The sequence below is a fragment of the Coloeus monedula genome (assembly GCF_965178545.1).
Source record: "Coloeus monedula genome assembly, chromosome: 2".
NCBI lineage: Eukaryota > Metazoa > Chordata > Aves > Passeriformes > Corvidae > Coloeus > Coloeus monedula.
The window spans coordinates 36,704,262-36,719,301 of NC_138782.1; the positions used below are offsets into that span (position 1 = coordinate 36,704,262).

The 15,040-nt window shown below is 42.9% G+C and overlaps 1 protein-coding gene across 1 annotated transcript in view; it reads right to left on the reverse strand.

Annotated features, from left to right (window-relative positions):
* Nucleotides 1–6,482: 6,482 nt before the first annotated feature.
* SMYD3 (SET and MYND domain containing 3) overlaps nt 6,483–15,040 on the reverse strand; it is a gene marked incomplete at both ends in the record, with an annotated part of 395,652 nt that continues 387,094 nt past the window's right edge. Inside the window, 2 exons of the mRNA XM_082277060.1 lie at nt 6,483–6,584; nt 12,274–12,382. Coding sequence (XP_082133186.1) covers nt 6,483–6,584; nt 12,274–12,382 — 211 coding nt within the window. The remainder of the gene's footprint in view (nt 6,585–12,273; nt 12,383–15,040) is intronic.

Here is a 15,040-nt window from a genome sequence, read left to right on the forward strand (position 1 = left end):
ATCCAGACATCACCAGTACCTCACTGAAGACTCTCCCCCAAGCTTGACATGACTTTCACAAGGAGACTGAAGTACAACAAGGGGGAATGGGACAAGCAGAGGCAACCCCCCAGCAGTGATACTCTTGGGCACGTGGTGTGACTCTTGGGGATGGTGCTGTGCAGGGCCAGGAGCTGGACTCGGTGATCCTTGAGGGCCCCTTCCAGCTCAGCTTTTTCTGTGATTCTGTGATCTTTGCTACTCCAGTTCCCAGACTACCAGCTGTCCCTCAGCTGTACGGCTACCACTACAGGCATGGAGAGCAGTTCCTTCTCCTCAGGCAGCTGTGTGATGCCTGAAATTCTATCTAAAGACCACAACAGCCTTTCCATCCTTCCCTGTGGGCTCCTCAGTGTGCTGCTGCTGCCAGCAGGGATGGCAGCTCCACGGCTTCATAACACATCACCTGGGTGTCCCCAAGGGGTAGAACAGGGAGGATCAGGCCAGACCTCTTCTCTACTTGTTTTATCATGGGATTCTCAGCACCACAATGAGAGACAGGAACAGGAAGACAGCACAAGAAATACTTCATTAAAAGGAGCTTCATTAAAAGTAAATAGGCAAGAACTGCTCAGAGCAGAGCACAGGGCCTGGGGGTGGGGAAGAGTGGCGCTCTGCTAATTTTCTCATCAGACGCCCTTCTCTAGTACTGTCTCCTGGCTCCTGCTCTGAAAGTCAAGTGGAATTGTCAAGAGGGATCACCTGTGATTTAAAGTGCAGTTTTCCTTCAAGATGTATGTAAAATTGCCACCTTCCTATTCGGAGCCTCTGGGACTGGGAATCAGAGCTGCTGAATTGGAGGGGCGGAGGAAGGAATCACTGCTCTTTCCTCATCTTGTCAGCCCTACTAGACCAGCCCTTAACTGAAACAGAGATGAGGGAGCAGGCTCTTTAGCTGGTAATGGGACCAGCAAGTGGTGCCTGCCTGACCCCAAGAGATGGAGGGGAACTTAAGGCATAGAAGAGGCAGTGTGATTATTCTCTTCCTCCTGTCCTGGGGGAAATTCAGAAGAGGTTGTGCCTGTCCTGATTCAGTCACCTTTAGAGTTAAAATGGACCCAGGCAGGATGCTCCAGCCCTGCCCTCCTGCCATAAGCCCCATCAGAATTTGGTTAACAAGGATCTGGAGCATCTGAGACTGCTGAAAAGCTTGTGTGTATATGCATTTCTGTGTGTGCCTGTCTCGGTGGCTATATAGAGATATAAAGAAGGTTAATTGGTCTCCTGGGAACTATAAAGAACCTGTTAGGTCCCTCAGTGTGAGCAGTGACTGTATGAAGTCTAATTACAAAGCCTGAGTTATTCTTTTATTTGGGGGGCAGGGAATCTCTAAGGTTCTTATTAAAACCTACAAAAAGTCTAAAAAATGATGGAATTAGAATTGATTTGTCCATGCTGACCACAAATGCAGAGCAAATAAAAACATTGAGGTTTCCTCAGGAAATACTAACGGGGATCACATAGGCCTGGCTTACACATCACTGTTGTGGGGATAAAGAGCAACCACTGTGCTAAATGGCAAGAACTGCAGACCACAGACTTTCAGGTAAGGTGCACTCCTTATGCTTAGGGCAGGGAAAATTCACACTTGGGTGTTCTTGTAGGGTGCACTTTACAAAACAGCCATAACAAATGTATTTTCAGTCTAATTAAATTTGTAAAATCAGAAATGAAAAAGGAAAGGAAATATGTTTGGGAAAATGTACATTGAAAGGAAAGAGAAAATATTCATCTGAAAAAGAATAAAAGAGAAAAGGAAAAAAGGAACTCTAACATGGCTTTGGTCTAGAATGAACAAAAGCACTTGCTTCAGATTTTTTTGATGGTTCTTTAGATGTTGTTGAAGCTCTATGGGCAGAAACAAAGCTTTGTCTGTTTGGAGGAGGTACAGCTCACAGCTCTCTGCCCATGTTTGGCACTCAGTTGTGGAGGAAGTCTCACAGGGTAATACCTGCAGTTATGACAACAATGATGATGCCATTCCCACCCGTGCCATCCACAGCCAGCGATGGCAGGGCTGTAACACAGACATTGCCATGTTGCTGCAGCTCTGACACCAATGTTCATGTGGGACAGGATTAATGTTTGTAAATTATCATGGCAACCAGCTCTTTTGCTGCCCTTCCCCAAAAGCTAGGCTGGCCAAATATTTCTCTCTGATGCTGTCTTACCAATAATACACTAAGTGAATACATATAGGCTCTTTAAGCCTTTATGGTAGGGATGCAGTGAGTTATGGAGTGTGTCAGCCAGTCCTGTCCTTTTCTCTTTTCTTTTCTTTTCTTTTCTTTTCTTTTCTTTTCTTTTCTTTTCTTTTCTTTTCTTTTCTTTTCTTTTCTCTTTTCCCTTCCCTTCCCTTCCCTTCCCTTCCCTTCCCTTCCCTTCCCTTCCTTTCCTTTCCTTTCCTTTCCTTTCCTTTCCTTTCCTTTCCTTTCCTTTCCTTTCCTTTCCTTTCCTTTCCTTTCCTTTCCTTTCCTTTCCTTTCCTTTCCTTTCCTTTCCTTTCCTTTCCTTTCCTTTCCTTTCCTTTCCTTTCCTTTCCTTTCCTTTCCTTTCCTTTCCTTTCCTTTCCTTTCCTTTCCTTTCCTTTCCTTTCCTTTCCTTTCCTTTCCTTTCCTTTCCTTTCCTTTCCTTTCCTTTCCTTTCCTTTCCTTTCCTTTCCTTTCCTTTCCTTTCCTTTCCTTTCCTTTCCTTTCCTTTCCTTTCCTTTCCTTTCCTTTCCTTTCCTTTTTCTCTTCTTCTCTCTTCTCTCTTTTCTCTTCTCTCTTCTCTCTTCTCTCTTCTCTCTCTTTTCTCTCTTTTCTCTCTTTTCTCTTTTCTCTTTTCTCTTTTCTCTTTTCTCTTTTTTTTCATGAGGAATTATTTTCCAAGGATCAACAATAAGAAAACTCAAGTATGGATGTCTAACCCTGTCTGATTTGCCCAAGGTCAGACACAATTTCTGGTGCAGCCGAGAAGCCACGCCAGAACTCTGTGTCCACAATTGTAAGACCTTCCTTCTTCTCCTTGTCTTATGGGAGGTTTAATTCTGATTCAGGAAAAAAAATCCTCATAATTGGCACAACCTCTGTGAAACATGGAACTCTGTTCATTAAGAGCTTTGCAGTGGCCAGGGACTATTTGGAATATACTGTATGGGGAAATAGCTTCTGTATTTTATAAACATGCTCTGTAAAAAAATAACAAGTCTAAGAAAAGCTCATTTAAAAACCTAGCAATCAGAGAACAGGGTTACAATTAGAAGCAGAAAAAAGGTTGAGTAGTGGGCAAGTTTTCTTGACATAAACCCATGCATGATAGACTTCACACACAGGCTGACAGACTCAGGTCGAAGCTCAAAGAAATGGTTTACTGCATTTTTCCCTCACTGCTTCTTTTTACTTTCTACTACCTTACTATGCACTGCATAATAGTCTGTTTGTCAAGGGCCTGGAGAGTTTTTACTACCAACATCAGGTCAGCACTCTCAAGGGGCATGGATGCAGGGAATTATGCTGTGTTTAAAGAAATAGACTTCAGGGAGTCTTTTTTTTTTTTTGTTTAAGGCAAACGTTTTGTTCAACTGTAATCAGTTATTCTTAGAAAAACTGTATAATTCCCTGTGGTTTTTTTCCTGTGTTCTGCTACTGCTTCTCTTCCAAACACATAGTGCAATTCTGCTCCCTCTGAGTACAATCAAACATTGTTTTTCCTGGACTAATTTAAGGGAGAGTGTCAAAACAAAAGTAACTCAAAATGCATTCCTAAAACTTGAGGTGAACTCAAGTAACCATTGTTTTCCAAAAGGTACCAGGAAAGGCTCCAACCTGTGGGAAGCAAGCAGCGAACCCGCCAGCATTACAGATAATGTTGCAGTCTGCCTCTTTCTGACTTTAGCATCTTTATCTTACCACTAATACCACCAAGTGAAAAATTTGACAGGTATTATTCATGAAAACTGAAAAAGGATGTCTGTGCAGAGATAACATTACTTGATTTGAAATGAATGCTTATCTAATGCTGCCTCCTCCCTGGCGCCCTTGCTTGCTGCCACAGTTTCAAACGATGCATTCAGGTAAATCCCTCCACAGTCACAGACCAGCATCCTTTGCAGAAAATAGCCTGGAGTAGGACCACCAGGAGAGAAAATCTGCCCACAACAACCTTCCCTGCAGCACTGTCAACCCTGCTGGTGGTGCTAGTGTATGTGAATCTCTAAGGGAAACTGCTCAGTAAGTGACTGGAAACAACCAGAAAACGTGACTCTTGCATTGACCAAGCTGAAAGAAACACAAATTTTGCATCAACAGTAATGAATGCAAAGCATGGATTATTCCCCCCACACTAAGGATGCTCCTCAGACCAGCCCAGAGAAGGCCAGGCAGGGCAGGCAATGCAGCAGTGCCCCCAGGACCCTGAGCCACAGACCATACGGGTGCCAGTTTGGTTTCTGGCATTAAGCATTGGGCTGCAGATGGATTTCCAACAGCTCTGCACTCATGGCAGCACAGCTGCTGCTGTGACACTCCACAGTCAAGGGCATGCTCCTTCTCTGTTTCCCAGCAGGCTGTCATTGAACTGTTTCCTGTGTACCTTTTCTCTTAGTGTCTTCTTAGACCTTCGAGAGCAACACTGCTGGAGAGAAGGCCTCAGCACAGGTAGGTGCTTGTCCTTGCTGTAAAGTGGCTGTTCTCATATGACAGCAGGCCACTGTTGAGGTGTCCTTGAAGCAGAAGCCCCAGCAAACAGTGCTGCAGTTCACACCTGCAGATGTGTCTGCATGCATGAGAGCTGCTGGGCTGTCTCCCAGGATATGCTGCATAAACTAGTGCATCACCTGACCTTACATTCTGCAGTCCCCTCCATTTGCAAATCTTAGTACCAGATTTGTCATCATGAGATAACATAAGCATGATCTTTACACAAAAATCACGTAAATTCTAATATGCATGTGTCCATTTAAAACCAGAAGATAGTTTTTGAAGACTGGTTGTCCATCACTACTTTGTCAGAACTCCCAATAAATGCAAAGGTCTGACCTTTTCCCCCAGACAATTTCCTTTTTATAATAGCAGGAAGACCCAACCAAGCAGTGAATTTCTGGGAGGATTACTGCACTTCTTGGGTGGCTGATATGACCTGGCCTCTGGCAGTAAGCCATGCTACATACTCCAGAAATGCACTGCATTTCAGAGGTTATTGCTTGCACATTACTGCCAGGCAAGTGAACTCTCCATGCGCTGGAACAAATTCAAACCTCTTGAAAGGAGATATCTTCCTCAGCGTTGGCATTCGTGTGCCGTGGCTGTAAATTACACCCAGAGTGTTCATTTTCTTTTTAAATGTGTTCTCATCTTGTAATAATTAATGGTGTCAAGTTACTGGTGTGAAAAAAGCCTGACTTTACAACAACGATGGATTAATGAAGTAACAGTCATGGCTGGAGTAGCAGCAATAAATTGTTAGAGGAGTGACACACCTGAAGCAATACTTCCAAAGGCTTTAAATTACTTAAGTTTCAATGTCCCTCATAAATATTGGCTTTTGTTAATATTTGTTTCTGTGTTAAAAATGGAAGTCAACAGCTCTGGCAGGAACAAGTCTCTTGCTGATAAGCCTGGAGAAATAGAGTGCCTGTGCTTTCTAAGACATCCTTGTCTTCCCCAGGGATGCCAATGTTCCTCTGTAGGTCTCTGGGCTTCTCTATTTGGGGATGTGACATTCAAAACCCACAGACTCAGAAAGGTCTAGAAGGCATAGCACTGAGCTCACAGGTCCAAATATCTGTTTTTAAAACCAGCATGAACTGAGAAACTCTTGAAGCCAGCAAAATGAGGAAAAAGCAGAGTAAGCAATTTCCACTTTTGATAAAATTTTTTATTCAATCCGTTTTAGTATTCAATATTATAATGTATGAAATGCAAGAAAAAGATGGGCAAAGCCCTGCAGATATACTGGGAGGGAGGAAAATCTCATTTAAAACTTTGGGAAACTTATTTGATGTCAAAGAGGACTGGATCAGGCTTTTGGAAACCATTCCAAAGGGCAAGACAAAGGGAAAAAGTATATTCTCTTCATTTATAATGTGTCTGACAAGAGGTTTCTAATTGCTGGCATGAACTGATATAAAAAATTGACTGCTGATATCAATGGAATTAGATCACTTTGTAACTGCTGAAGACTGTATGCATTTCCCAATACTTACAATCAAATAATTAGGTGTTGTTAGTTATTGTCAATAAGACTGATGATTGATGACAAAAAAAATCCTCTGAAAATTACAGGAATTCTGCCAAACACCAACTCAGTTCAGATCACACAGCAAAACCAATATTAAGCCTTTTTGTAAAGCAAATAGGACCTAAAGAAAAGGCACTAAAACCATTGAGAAGCTTCGCAATGAAATAAGAAACATTTTATTTTCTTTGTCCTTGAATATTTTCTTTTCTAGACTAGAGATTATCTTCACTGTATTCTCATCATGGCCTCACACTCTTCCTTTATCTCCATCAAGACTTTCAGCAGGCTGTGATCTGTCCCATGGGTCACCTTCATAATATTATAGGCCTTTAGGAAAGAGCAGAAAGGGACATGTTAGTCATTGTGCAGACCATGCAAAGGGGCTGGACCCTGCAGCAGGGTGGGATGTAAGTACTGCTCCTCAAGTGGTTGGCACCTGAGGGCTTGAATGCATGGCACAGCAGGAACAGGAGTGAAGCATCCCAAAGTGCATGGTGATTTGTCCCTGACAAAGGAGGAGGCACTGACATCATTCTTAGGCATTAAAACCCACAAATACATTGCACAGGTGGATGTTTGGAATAGCAGAGAGAGATACTTTTGCACTGAGACTTGACAAGATTGGTCAACTACAGCACCCAAGGTTTTGATACATTATTTAAAAGATGACTGTGATGTTCATGGTGTTAGGAACCTGAAAGTCCTGTAAAAATAGAAATGGATTAATACTTAACCAGTGGAATAAAGTACTTTAACTCTATCAGGAGGAACTATTCATAGCATCAAACAAGTGAGTACATTAATAGTTTCATTGTCAAAAGGCATGCAGGGGAATGGGTCTTTGCTGCTTTTCCCAGGGATTATTTTCTCTGTGTGTTTGTCATCTTCTACTGCTGGGCTAATTTATGCTTGCTGATATTGCCTGTAGTGCTGCTGATTTCCTGCCACAGATATGTCTGAAATGGTCTTTACCCAGCTCATGTTTAGATCATCACTTCTCATATGGCATTTCTGCTCTTCCTCCTATTAAATTCCTCCAGCAAGGAGGCAAGTCCCAGATGGAGGTTGATTCAGCACTTCTGAAGATAAAACAAGGGAGCTAGTAGTATACTGGCAGGAGAAAAGACACAGATTTTTCATCATCCCAAACTGAGGAATTGCAAAAAACTAAATGCAGCCTGTGTTTCAACGGGTTCCTTTTCCAGTCAGATGACAAAATTCAGCTAGATTGGCTTTGGATTGCAGAAAAGGTATGTTTTGGGGAAGAAATGTTGAGGAAGGGGCCTCATTTAAATTGGATAGATAAAATTAAATATATTTTTTGGTGGAATGAATGACAGCCTACTTCCAAATTCTAGAGCCTGGCAAGCATATGGAAATTCCAGCACAGTTTATTTTTGCCTCAAATTAGCTAATTCTTAAAAGAGGGAAGCAGCACAAGATTGAAAGAACAAGTTGAAATAGCAGTCAAAACAAATCATAGTGAGCAAGGAGCTCTAAAAACAGTCAAATATGTTTTAAGTTACCACAGTGCCCCACTATTAAAAGATAAAATATCTTCAGTTAAAAAGAACAGTGGAAATATTTTCATTGTTTTTAGAAATGGCAAAGAAATATGAAACAAAATCAGAAATACTAAATTTTTGTAACATGCAGCTGCTCCCAGGCTAATTAGGAGGGGACAGGATCACCCTAGAGCAAAGTGGCCAGGAGAATTGGCTCTGGATCCTGACATATTGGTGCACAGTGCTTGCATGCCCTATCTCAGAAAGTTGATGGATTTATTGTGAATGATGTATGCTAAGAGCTGTGCATCTGGATAAATCTGAGTGACAGTCCTGGGGCAGCTGACCTGGATCTTCAGCCCCACTATAGGAAAGAGGTCAGGCTTGCAGTGATGGACTAGGACCCTGACACCCTGATGCACAGCCAGAAATGTCCGTATAGATATACCTCAGTTAAAAGACAATAATCCTTAATATCAAACCTAATCTTGAGTTAATACTACCATTGCTGACTTTCTCTCACCTCCAGCATTTCCTTTCTACTTCTTTTCTTTCTCAAGCTTGGCAGACAAAAGCACTCAGTCTTTATCCTTTTGTTTCCTTGGACGAAATCATTCTTATGCAATGTACTGTCTCACACACTGCAGTACAAGTCAGAACCAGCTGCACCAAAGTTAGAACAGCAATGACTCGTGTAATCCCTAAATTCAACTGGTATTAGGTTATGTAGCTGTTTTGGCAAGGGTCAGTGCAATACTGGGGATGATTTCAGCTCCAGTGCAAGGAATTGTTTTACTGGGCAGAAGCAGGAACACGTGGGCTCTCTGCCCACTCCCCTGCTCTCCTCAATCCCACAGCTAACCAGCAGAGTTGAGGTTGAACAGATTCATGTGGTCTGTGTGGTCTCCCTCTCAGCTAAAAGAGCAAATCTAATTACGAAAAGCTACAGCAGCAACACAGGCCATGGTGTCATCAGCCCCACCCTGTCTCCCTGAAGAATATAAACCCCATTAGATTAGAGGTACAGCTGTGGCTCCAAGAATGTAAAAGAGGAGCAGCGCAGGTGTTTGCGCCTGATCCGCATGGGGATGGACAGGATGCCCATGGCCATGGCTGGGGGAACTGTGGGCAGATGCAGGATGGCATGGCTCTGTCACAGGGGAAGCAGGAAGCAAATGGCCAGAGTGGCAGGAAGTGTAGGCTAGTATTTCAGAGGGAGTATCTGTGGTTTTCCATTTCTGTTGATTGAAGGGGACAAGTTGTTAAAGCAGGCATAGGAATACCAAAAACTGTCACAGTTACTATCAATGACAGCTGGTAAACAATTCAGAGTTTGAAGCAAACACCTAGAGAAGGGATTTCTTCAGTGTTGCTGTGAGGCCTGGGAAGGATTTTACCCCAGTTCCTGTGCTTTTTGCCTCCACAACAGGGATTTCCATAAGAAGAGAAATTGTACTGTTGTAGACGTTCATGAGACAAGACAGCTGTGCCCATCTGCTCATGGGGGACAAAAGTACTCCTGTGACCATGCCATGTCAGGATCTTCAAATTGTTTTTCAGACTGGGCTCCAATTCCTGTCTTTTGCTGACAAAAGCTTTCCAGACCTATAATTCCATTTTTCCTCTATTACATCTTTCATATATATGTATATAAATTTAAAAATAATATGCTGGTTGTAAAATAAACCAAGACCTACCTTCAGTTTTTATTTCAGAGGAGTATTTCCTCTCTGTAAATCTTCTATTTCAAAATCTAGTAAATAAGATTCTGCAGGGCCTAATATACATTTAGGGGGTGATTTCTTTCTAATGGACAACATGAAGCCCTCCATATTATTTAAGCCTTCTTTGGGGGTACAGGGCAGAGAGCTAAACCCACAGGGCCCTAAGAGCAAGGTGGTTGTGATAGTGATTCATTTTTGGGTGGCACAGAGAGCAGCAGTGAGGGCTGGGCTGCAGAGCCGTGTGTGAAGATCCACTGGTCTTAACAGACTGTATCTGCTGCAGAGAGGCTGTCAATCCCTAGCAGCTCTGAGACTGAGCCTGATTAAACAGGATTTATATGTGAGGTGAATTTCACTCAGATCCCAATTCCTCTGCACCTTCCATATCCTTCTTCTTAATGCCACAGTGAAATTAGTCTGACGAGGGTTCCAACAGGGTGCTGCTATTCAGTGTCAGAGTGTATTAAGAAGAGTAATGAAGCAGAGAAGGTAATCGAGTTTCTGCTCTGAGCATGTGGCATGCTCTGTTGACACATCTAATCACAAAGGGGCAAATTGCATTCTCATATAACTCTAGGACATTATCTGAGTAATATTAGGAATCACATTCTTTAGTCACAACAAACTGAGAATTATATCTTCCTCTAATTTGTTCTGGTGTAGACAGCAAGGAAGTGAATCAGTTGTAGAGCTCATCCAAAGAAGTTACATGGAGAAACAGGATGACATGAAACTTTTCCTCCTCTCAGCTGTGCTCCTAGGAAGTGGGAGTTCAGTCTGTCTTTGTCTCACTAGTGGGTGTAAAAAGAGAAGCTGAATAGGGAATAGGCAAAGCCACAACAGGATTCTACACCTCATTTGTAAAGCACTGTGTCCTTGTGGAGCAACAACGGCTTGGAGCCTCCGTTAGAGGCTCACTGGGTATGACACAGGAGGGCAAGCAGGACCTTAATGTCCCTTTGGAGAGAAAAAGGGAGTCACAGCCTAGAAAAGGTTTCTGTGTAAGGCATTGCTCAGTTTCCAAAGGATCATAGAACAGCAATTTGGCTTGCAATAGGCAACTTCTTCACCACAACCATATAATCCCAACTGCACCTTCACTGACCAACAGCATTCAGTTGTCTCTAGGGCAATTCACTCCAGTTTAATCTAATGCAGTATCACATTAGAAATGCAATTAGAACAATGCCTGTTAATATATTGTAGAAGTATCAATGAAAACACAAGCTCCTCTGACTGGGGTCTCATTCCACTGCTAAAAGGGAAACTCTAAATGGTTGGGAATTATAAATATTTTGGGGGAAAGAGCAGAATGGATTACCTGGCACATGACAGATATATTACATACTTCTGAATAATGCATAAAAAATAGAACTGATTACTCTTCCATCTGCTTTATAATGATAGAACTAGCTATAATTTAAGTAAAATATATCAAGTGAAGATGTAAGTTATACCAAGACTTAGCAAGAGTGGCATCATATTAAATACTAATTTATTACTTCAACATGTGAAAATTATCAGTTATTCAGCTTGCATCATTAATCAGATGTTAAAACCAAAGAGATACGGGGCTTGAAGAAAAGGTAAGTACAAAATACTAATACCTGGAGAGTCATGACTGATATTATCTTTATAAGGGACCTGGGCAGGAGTGAGAAAGCACCTCTCCCCCACCTCCAGTGCAGACACCCATCCCCTTGTATCCCAAGCAGTTGCCCTAACTCTTTGCCACAAGACTAGCTCTTCATATAGCATGGACATTAATCAAAGGAAATGTAGGGCCAAATTCTTCACTTCTTTCCAACACTGGTGCCATCACTGAGCCTGCTCCTGCCCCGCAGATACAAGCAAGTAGCTGGGCCAGGTGGCTTTCAGCAGCACCCAGCGAAGGCAATTGGGAGCTGTGTCACAAACTGGAGGTGGGCAGGGAGCCAGGACAGGGAACCACGTGGAGCATGTAATGTCTTCAGGGAAAGCTGACCACAGGACAATCAATAACATCAGAAAATAAGACCTTTTCAAGGGAAACTAGAGGCAGCACATCTCCCTGGGGGAGCAAAGCACCCCAGCTGATTGAGGACTTTAGACAGGAGGCAAGAACCTACATCCTGAGGACATGTTGCACGTGGAAAGGGATTAGTAAATATATTTAAGATGATACTAACAGCAATATAACAGCAGGACAAATAAGAGCCTGAGGTACAAGGAAATGAATATAAAAGTCAGCTCAGGTACAAGAGGGATGGCTTAAAGCTGAAATGTAACTAACAAAGCACAGCTGCAAAACCAGATCAAAGATGATGAATGATAAGAAATACGAGGGATCAAGAAACATGACTGTTGATTTGAGTATGGCTCACAATAAAATACACATGTTAAAGACAAAGTTCTCCGATCTGAAACCGATAGGGAATAAGGAGGGTAGAAACTGCAGCTCTGCTCCTGTTCCTGTAATTTCAGTGCTATCAGAATCACTTTGCTATGGGAATAAGGAACATATGAAGCACTGAGATAATTTTATCTCTTCAGATCTAATAGTAATTTTTCATCCAGGCACCTCTGAGCTATCAAACTGTAATTAGCTGTGGCTGACACTGGAGAATGTCAGTGCCTGAAACGCTGAGCAACAGTGACCCATCACCACACCCAGCTGCAACCTGGGGAAACACCACTGATGGAAGAAGTGGTGAGAAGTATCCAAAGGCACGAGGCAGGGAGGGTCACACAGCAGTTTTGGGGGAAGCAATGAAGGAGGATAGAGAAAAAATGTTTCACCATACTGACCTGTTTCAAGGTTTCCAGTGCCTGAGGAAACATGCCTTGACTGTACTGCAGTTTGCCCACTCGCATCAGCTGGACAGCCCTCAGTGGATGGAAACCAGGATAATACAGTCTGTAGAGAAAAAGGAGGAAAATGTGTCACTGTCAGCTCTCACCTTCACAGTCACTGCCTCTGGGGAGAGCTATTAGGGTGGGACTGCAAAGTCATTGTGAATGTTAATAAGGTACTCAGAGAAAATTAGCTGCAATACTGAGAAGCATAAAATACTGAGGGGAATTAGCAAATTATTACTCTCCATCCCAGAGGAATGCCTTTAACATTATCCTGTTAGAAAGTGACGGGAGTGGGATTATTTAATTTGCTACTGTTGGATAATACAATAGCATTTACTGTACTTAGTGTTGCAAACAGAGGTCCTTGACAATCTCGGGTCTCTGGAGAGGCATAATTTTAAGAGGAAGCTTCAACAGGGAACCCAGTCCTGGATCCTCCAAGATGAAGGAGTGGGAGTGCAGTGAAAGCAGGTATGTAATTTTGTGGACACTGCTTCTGAGGGGTTTTTTGCTGTTCCTTTTTGCATAAAAAGAACTGGTTCTGTCCATTCAAGGAAACATCTCAGACTTGGCTTGTTCATCTAGACAAGGTATCTGCTAGCATGAGGATACATTCCTGTTCTTAATTAATTTCACAGAAGCAGAGGTTCTGTTAAAAAAACCAGAATGATGGTCGCTTTTTTTTCTAGGAAGTAGATGGAGAGTGTTATCATCATTAATTGCTCTCAAGATGCTCTTGAAATGTTCATGCTTTCATGGTGACTGCTCCACATTTTCAAATTCCACTGGCCCTTGGCTCATCATATATAGATTGCACCCTAGCCCCATGTTCTGGATGTGGAGATCATGGTATCTTGAAAAAGCAACCTGGCGGCTTCAGAAAGCCATGGATGTAGCTTGCCTGGAACTGGCCATCAGGAAACATGAGGTGAAGGGACACACTTGGAAGTTAAGTCACTTGCAAAAGACCTTATATATTTTTTGACTAACTATTCCAGATCACAGAATCCTTAGGGTTGGAAGACACCTCTGGAGATCATCAAGTCCAACCCTCCTGTCAAGGCAGGGTCACCTAGAGCAGATTAGAGGAACTCATCCATGTGGTTTTTGAATGTCTCCAGACAGAGAATCCATGACTTCCCTGGGCGGCCTGTTCCAGTGCTCTGCCACCTTCAATGGAAAGAAGTTCTTCATGTTTTAGTTTCTGTCCAGTGCTCCTTGTTCTGTCACTGGGCACCACTGAAAAGAGTCTGGCACCATCCTCTTGGCATCCTTTGAGATATTCATGTGCATTAATGAGATCCTTCTCAGTCTTCTCTTCTCCAGGCCCAGCTCCCGCAGTCTCTCCTCATAAGAGAAGTGCTCCAGGCCCTCATCATCTTTGTGGCCTGTGCTGCAGTAGCTCCTTGTCTTTCCTGTCCTGAGGAGCCCTGAACTGGACACAGCATTCCAGAGGTGGCCTCACCAGGGCTGAGTAGAGGGGCAGGATCACCTCCCCCAACCTTCTAGCCACACTCTTCCTGATGCACCCCAGGACACCATTGGCCCTCCTGGCCGTGAGGGCACTGCTGGCTCATGGACAACTTGTCACCCACCAGGAACCCCAGATCCTTCTCCACAGAGCTGCTCTCCTGTAGGTCAGTCCCCAGTCTGTGCTGGCACTTGGGGTTATTCCTCCCCAGGTGCAGGACTCTGCACTTGCCCTCATTGAACCCCATTATGTTTCTCTCTGCCCAATTCTCCAGCCTATCGAGGTCCCACTGAATGGCAGCAGAGCCTTCGGGTCTATCAGCCACTCCCCCAGTTTAGTGTCATCAGCAAACTGGCTGAGGTGCCTCCTATCCCACTGATAAGTTGAATAAGACTGGACCCAGTATTGGTCCCTGGAGAATGCCAGTGACTACAGACTAGCAAAAGAAAGAATAAAAGCCTTAAGCACAACTCACTGAAGACAAACATCCTACTTGATCAAAGAGCATTTGATTTGCTCAAGTACACCAGCAATGGGCTTGAGTAGTGTCTAAAAATACAAAATGTGTCACAGCCTCAGGAAGAAGAGCCAATAAGCTTTCCAAAATCTACTTTCTGAAGAATATATTTTTTTGTGTTTATGCCAGACCTGTGATCATCAGAGTTCACGGTAACTTTTAATGAATGATACCACTGCAGTCAGGAAGACACTTAAATCTGCATGAGTATGATTAAATGCATGCTAAGACATTAAATGATATAAATTTGTACAATGTACAGAAATCTTCTGATAAATCTGCATGCAAATTAATAAGTTACCTTTCTCTGTTATATTTCACTAATGAAAATGCAAACACAATTAAATACAAGTAATTGTTTAAATGGCAGCATATCTGGCTGTCCTTATAAATCTCTAATTAAGATGTGTAAACATAACGAAAAATGTTTTCATACCCAAATTCCCCTATTCCACTGATCCCATGCAGCTTCAGTGAAGACATAGAGAAATACATGGAAAGCATGCCTGGCAGGATCTCAGCAGCAACAGCTTTTGATCTGCCAAGCCTCTCATGAAGCAGCAGAAGCCAATTCCTCAATGAGAATAATCCATCCTGAATTGCCACAAGCACCTCCTGCTCAGCCCCCTTGTGGGTTGCAGTTCAAAAAGGCTGAAGAGCCAGCAGACAAGAGAGAAGAAAAATGATAGCACTTATCTCAGTCCAAACTGACCACTCAGGAACTTCAA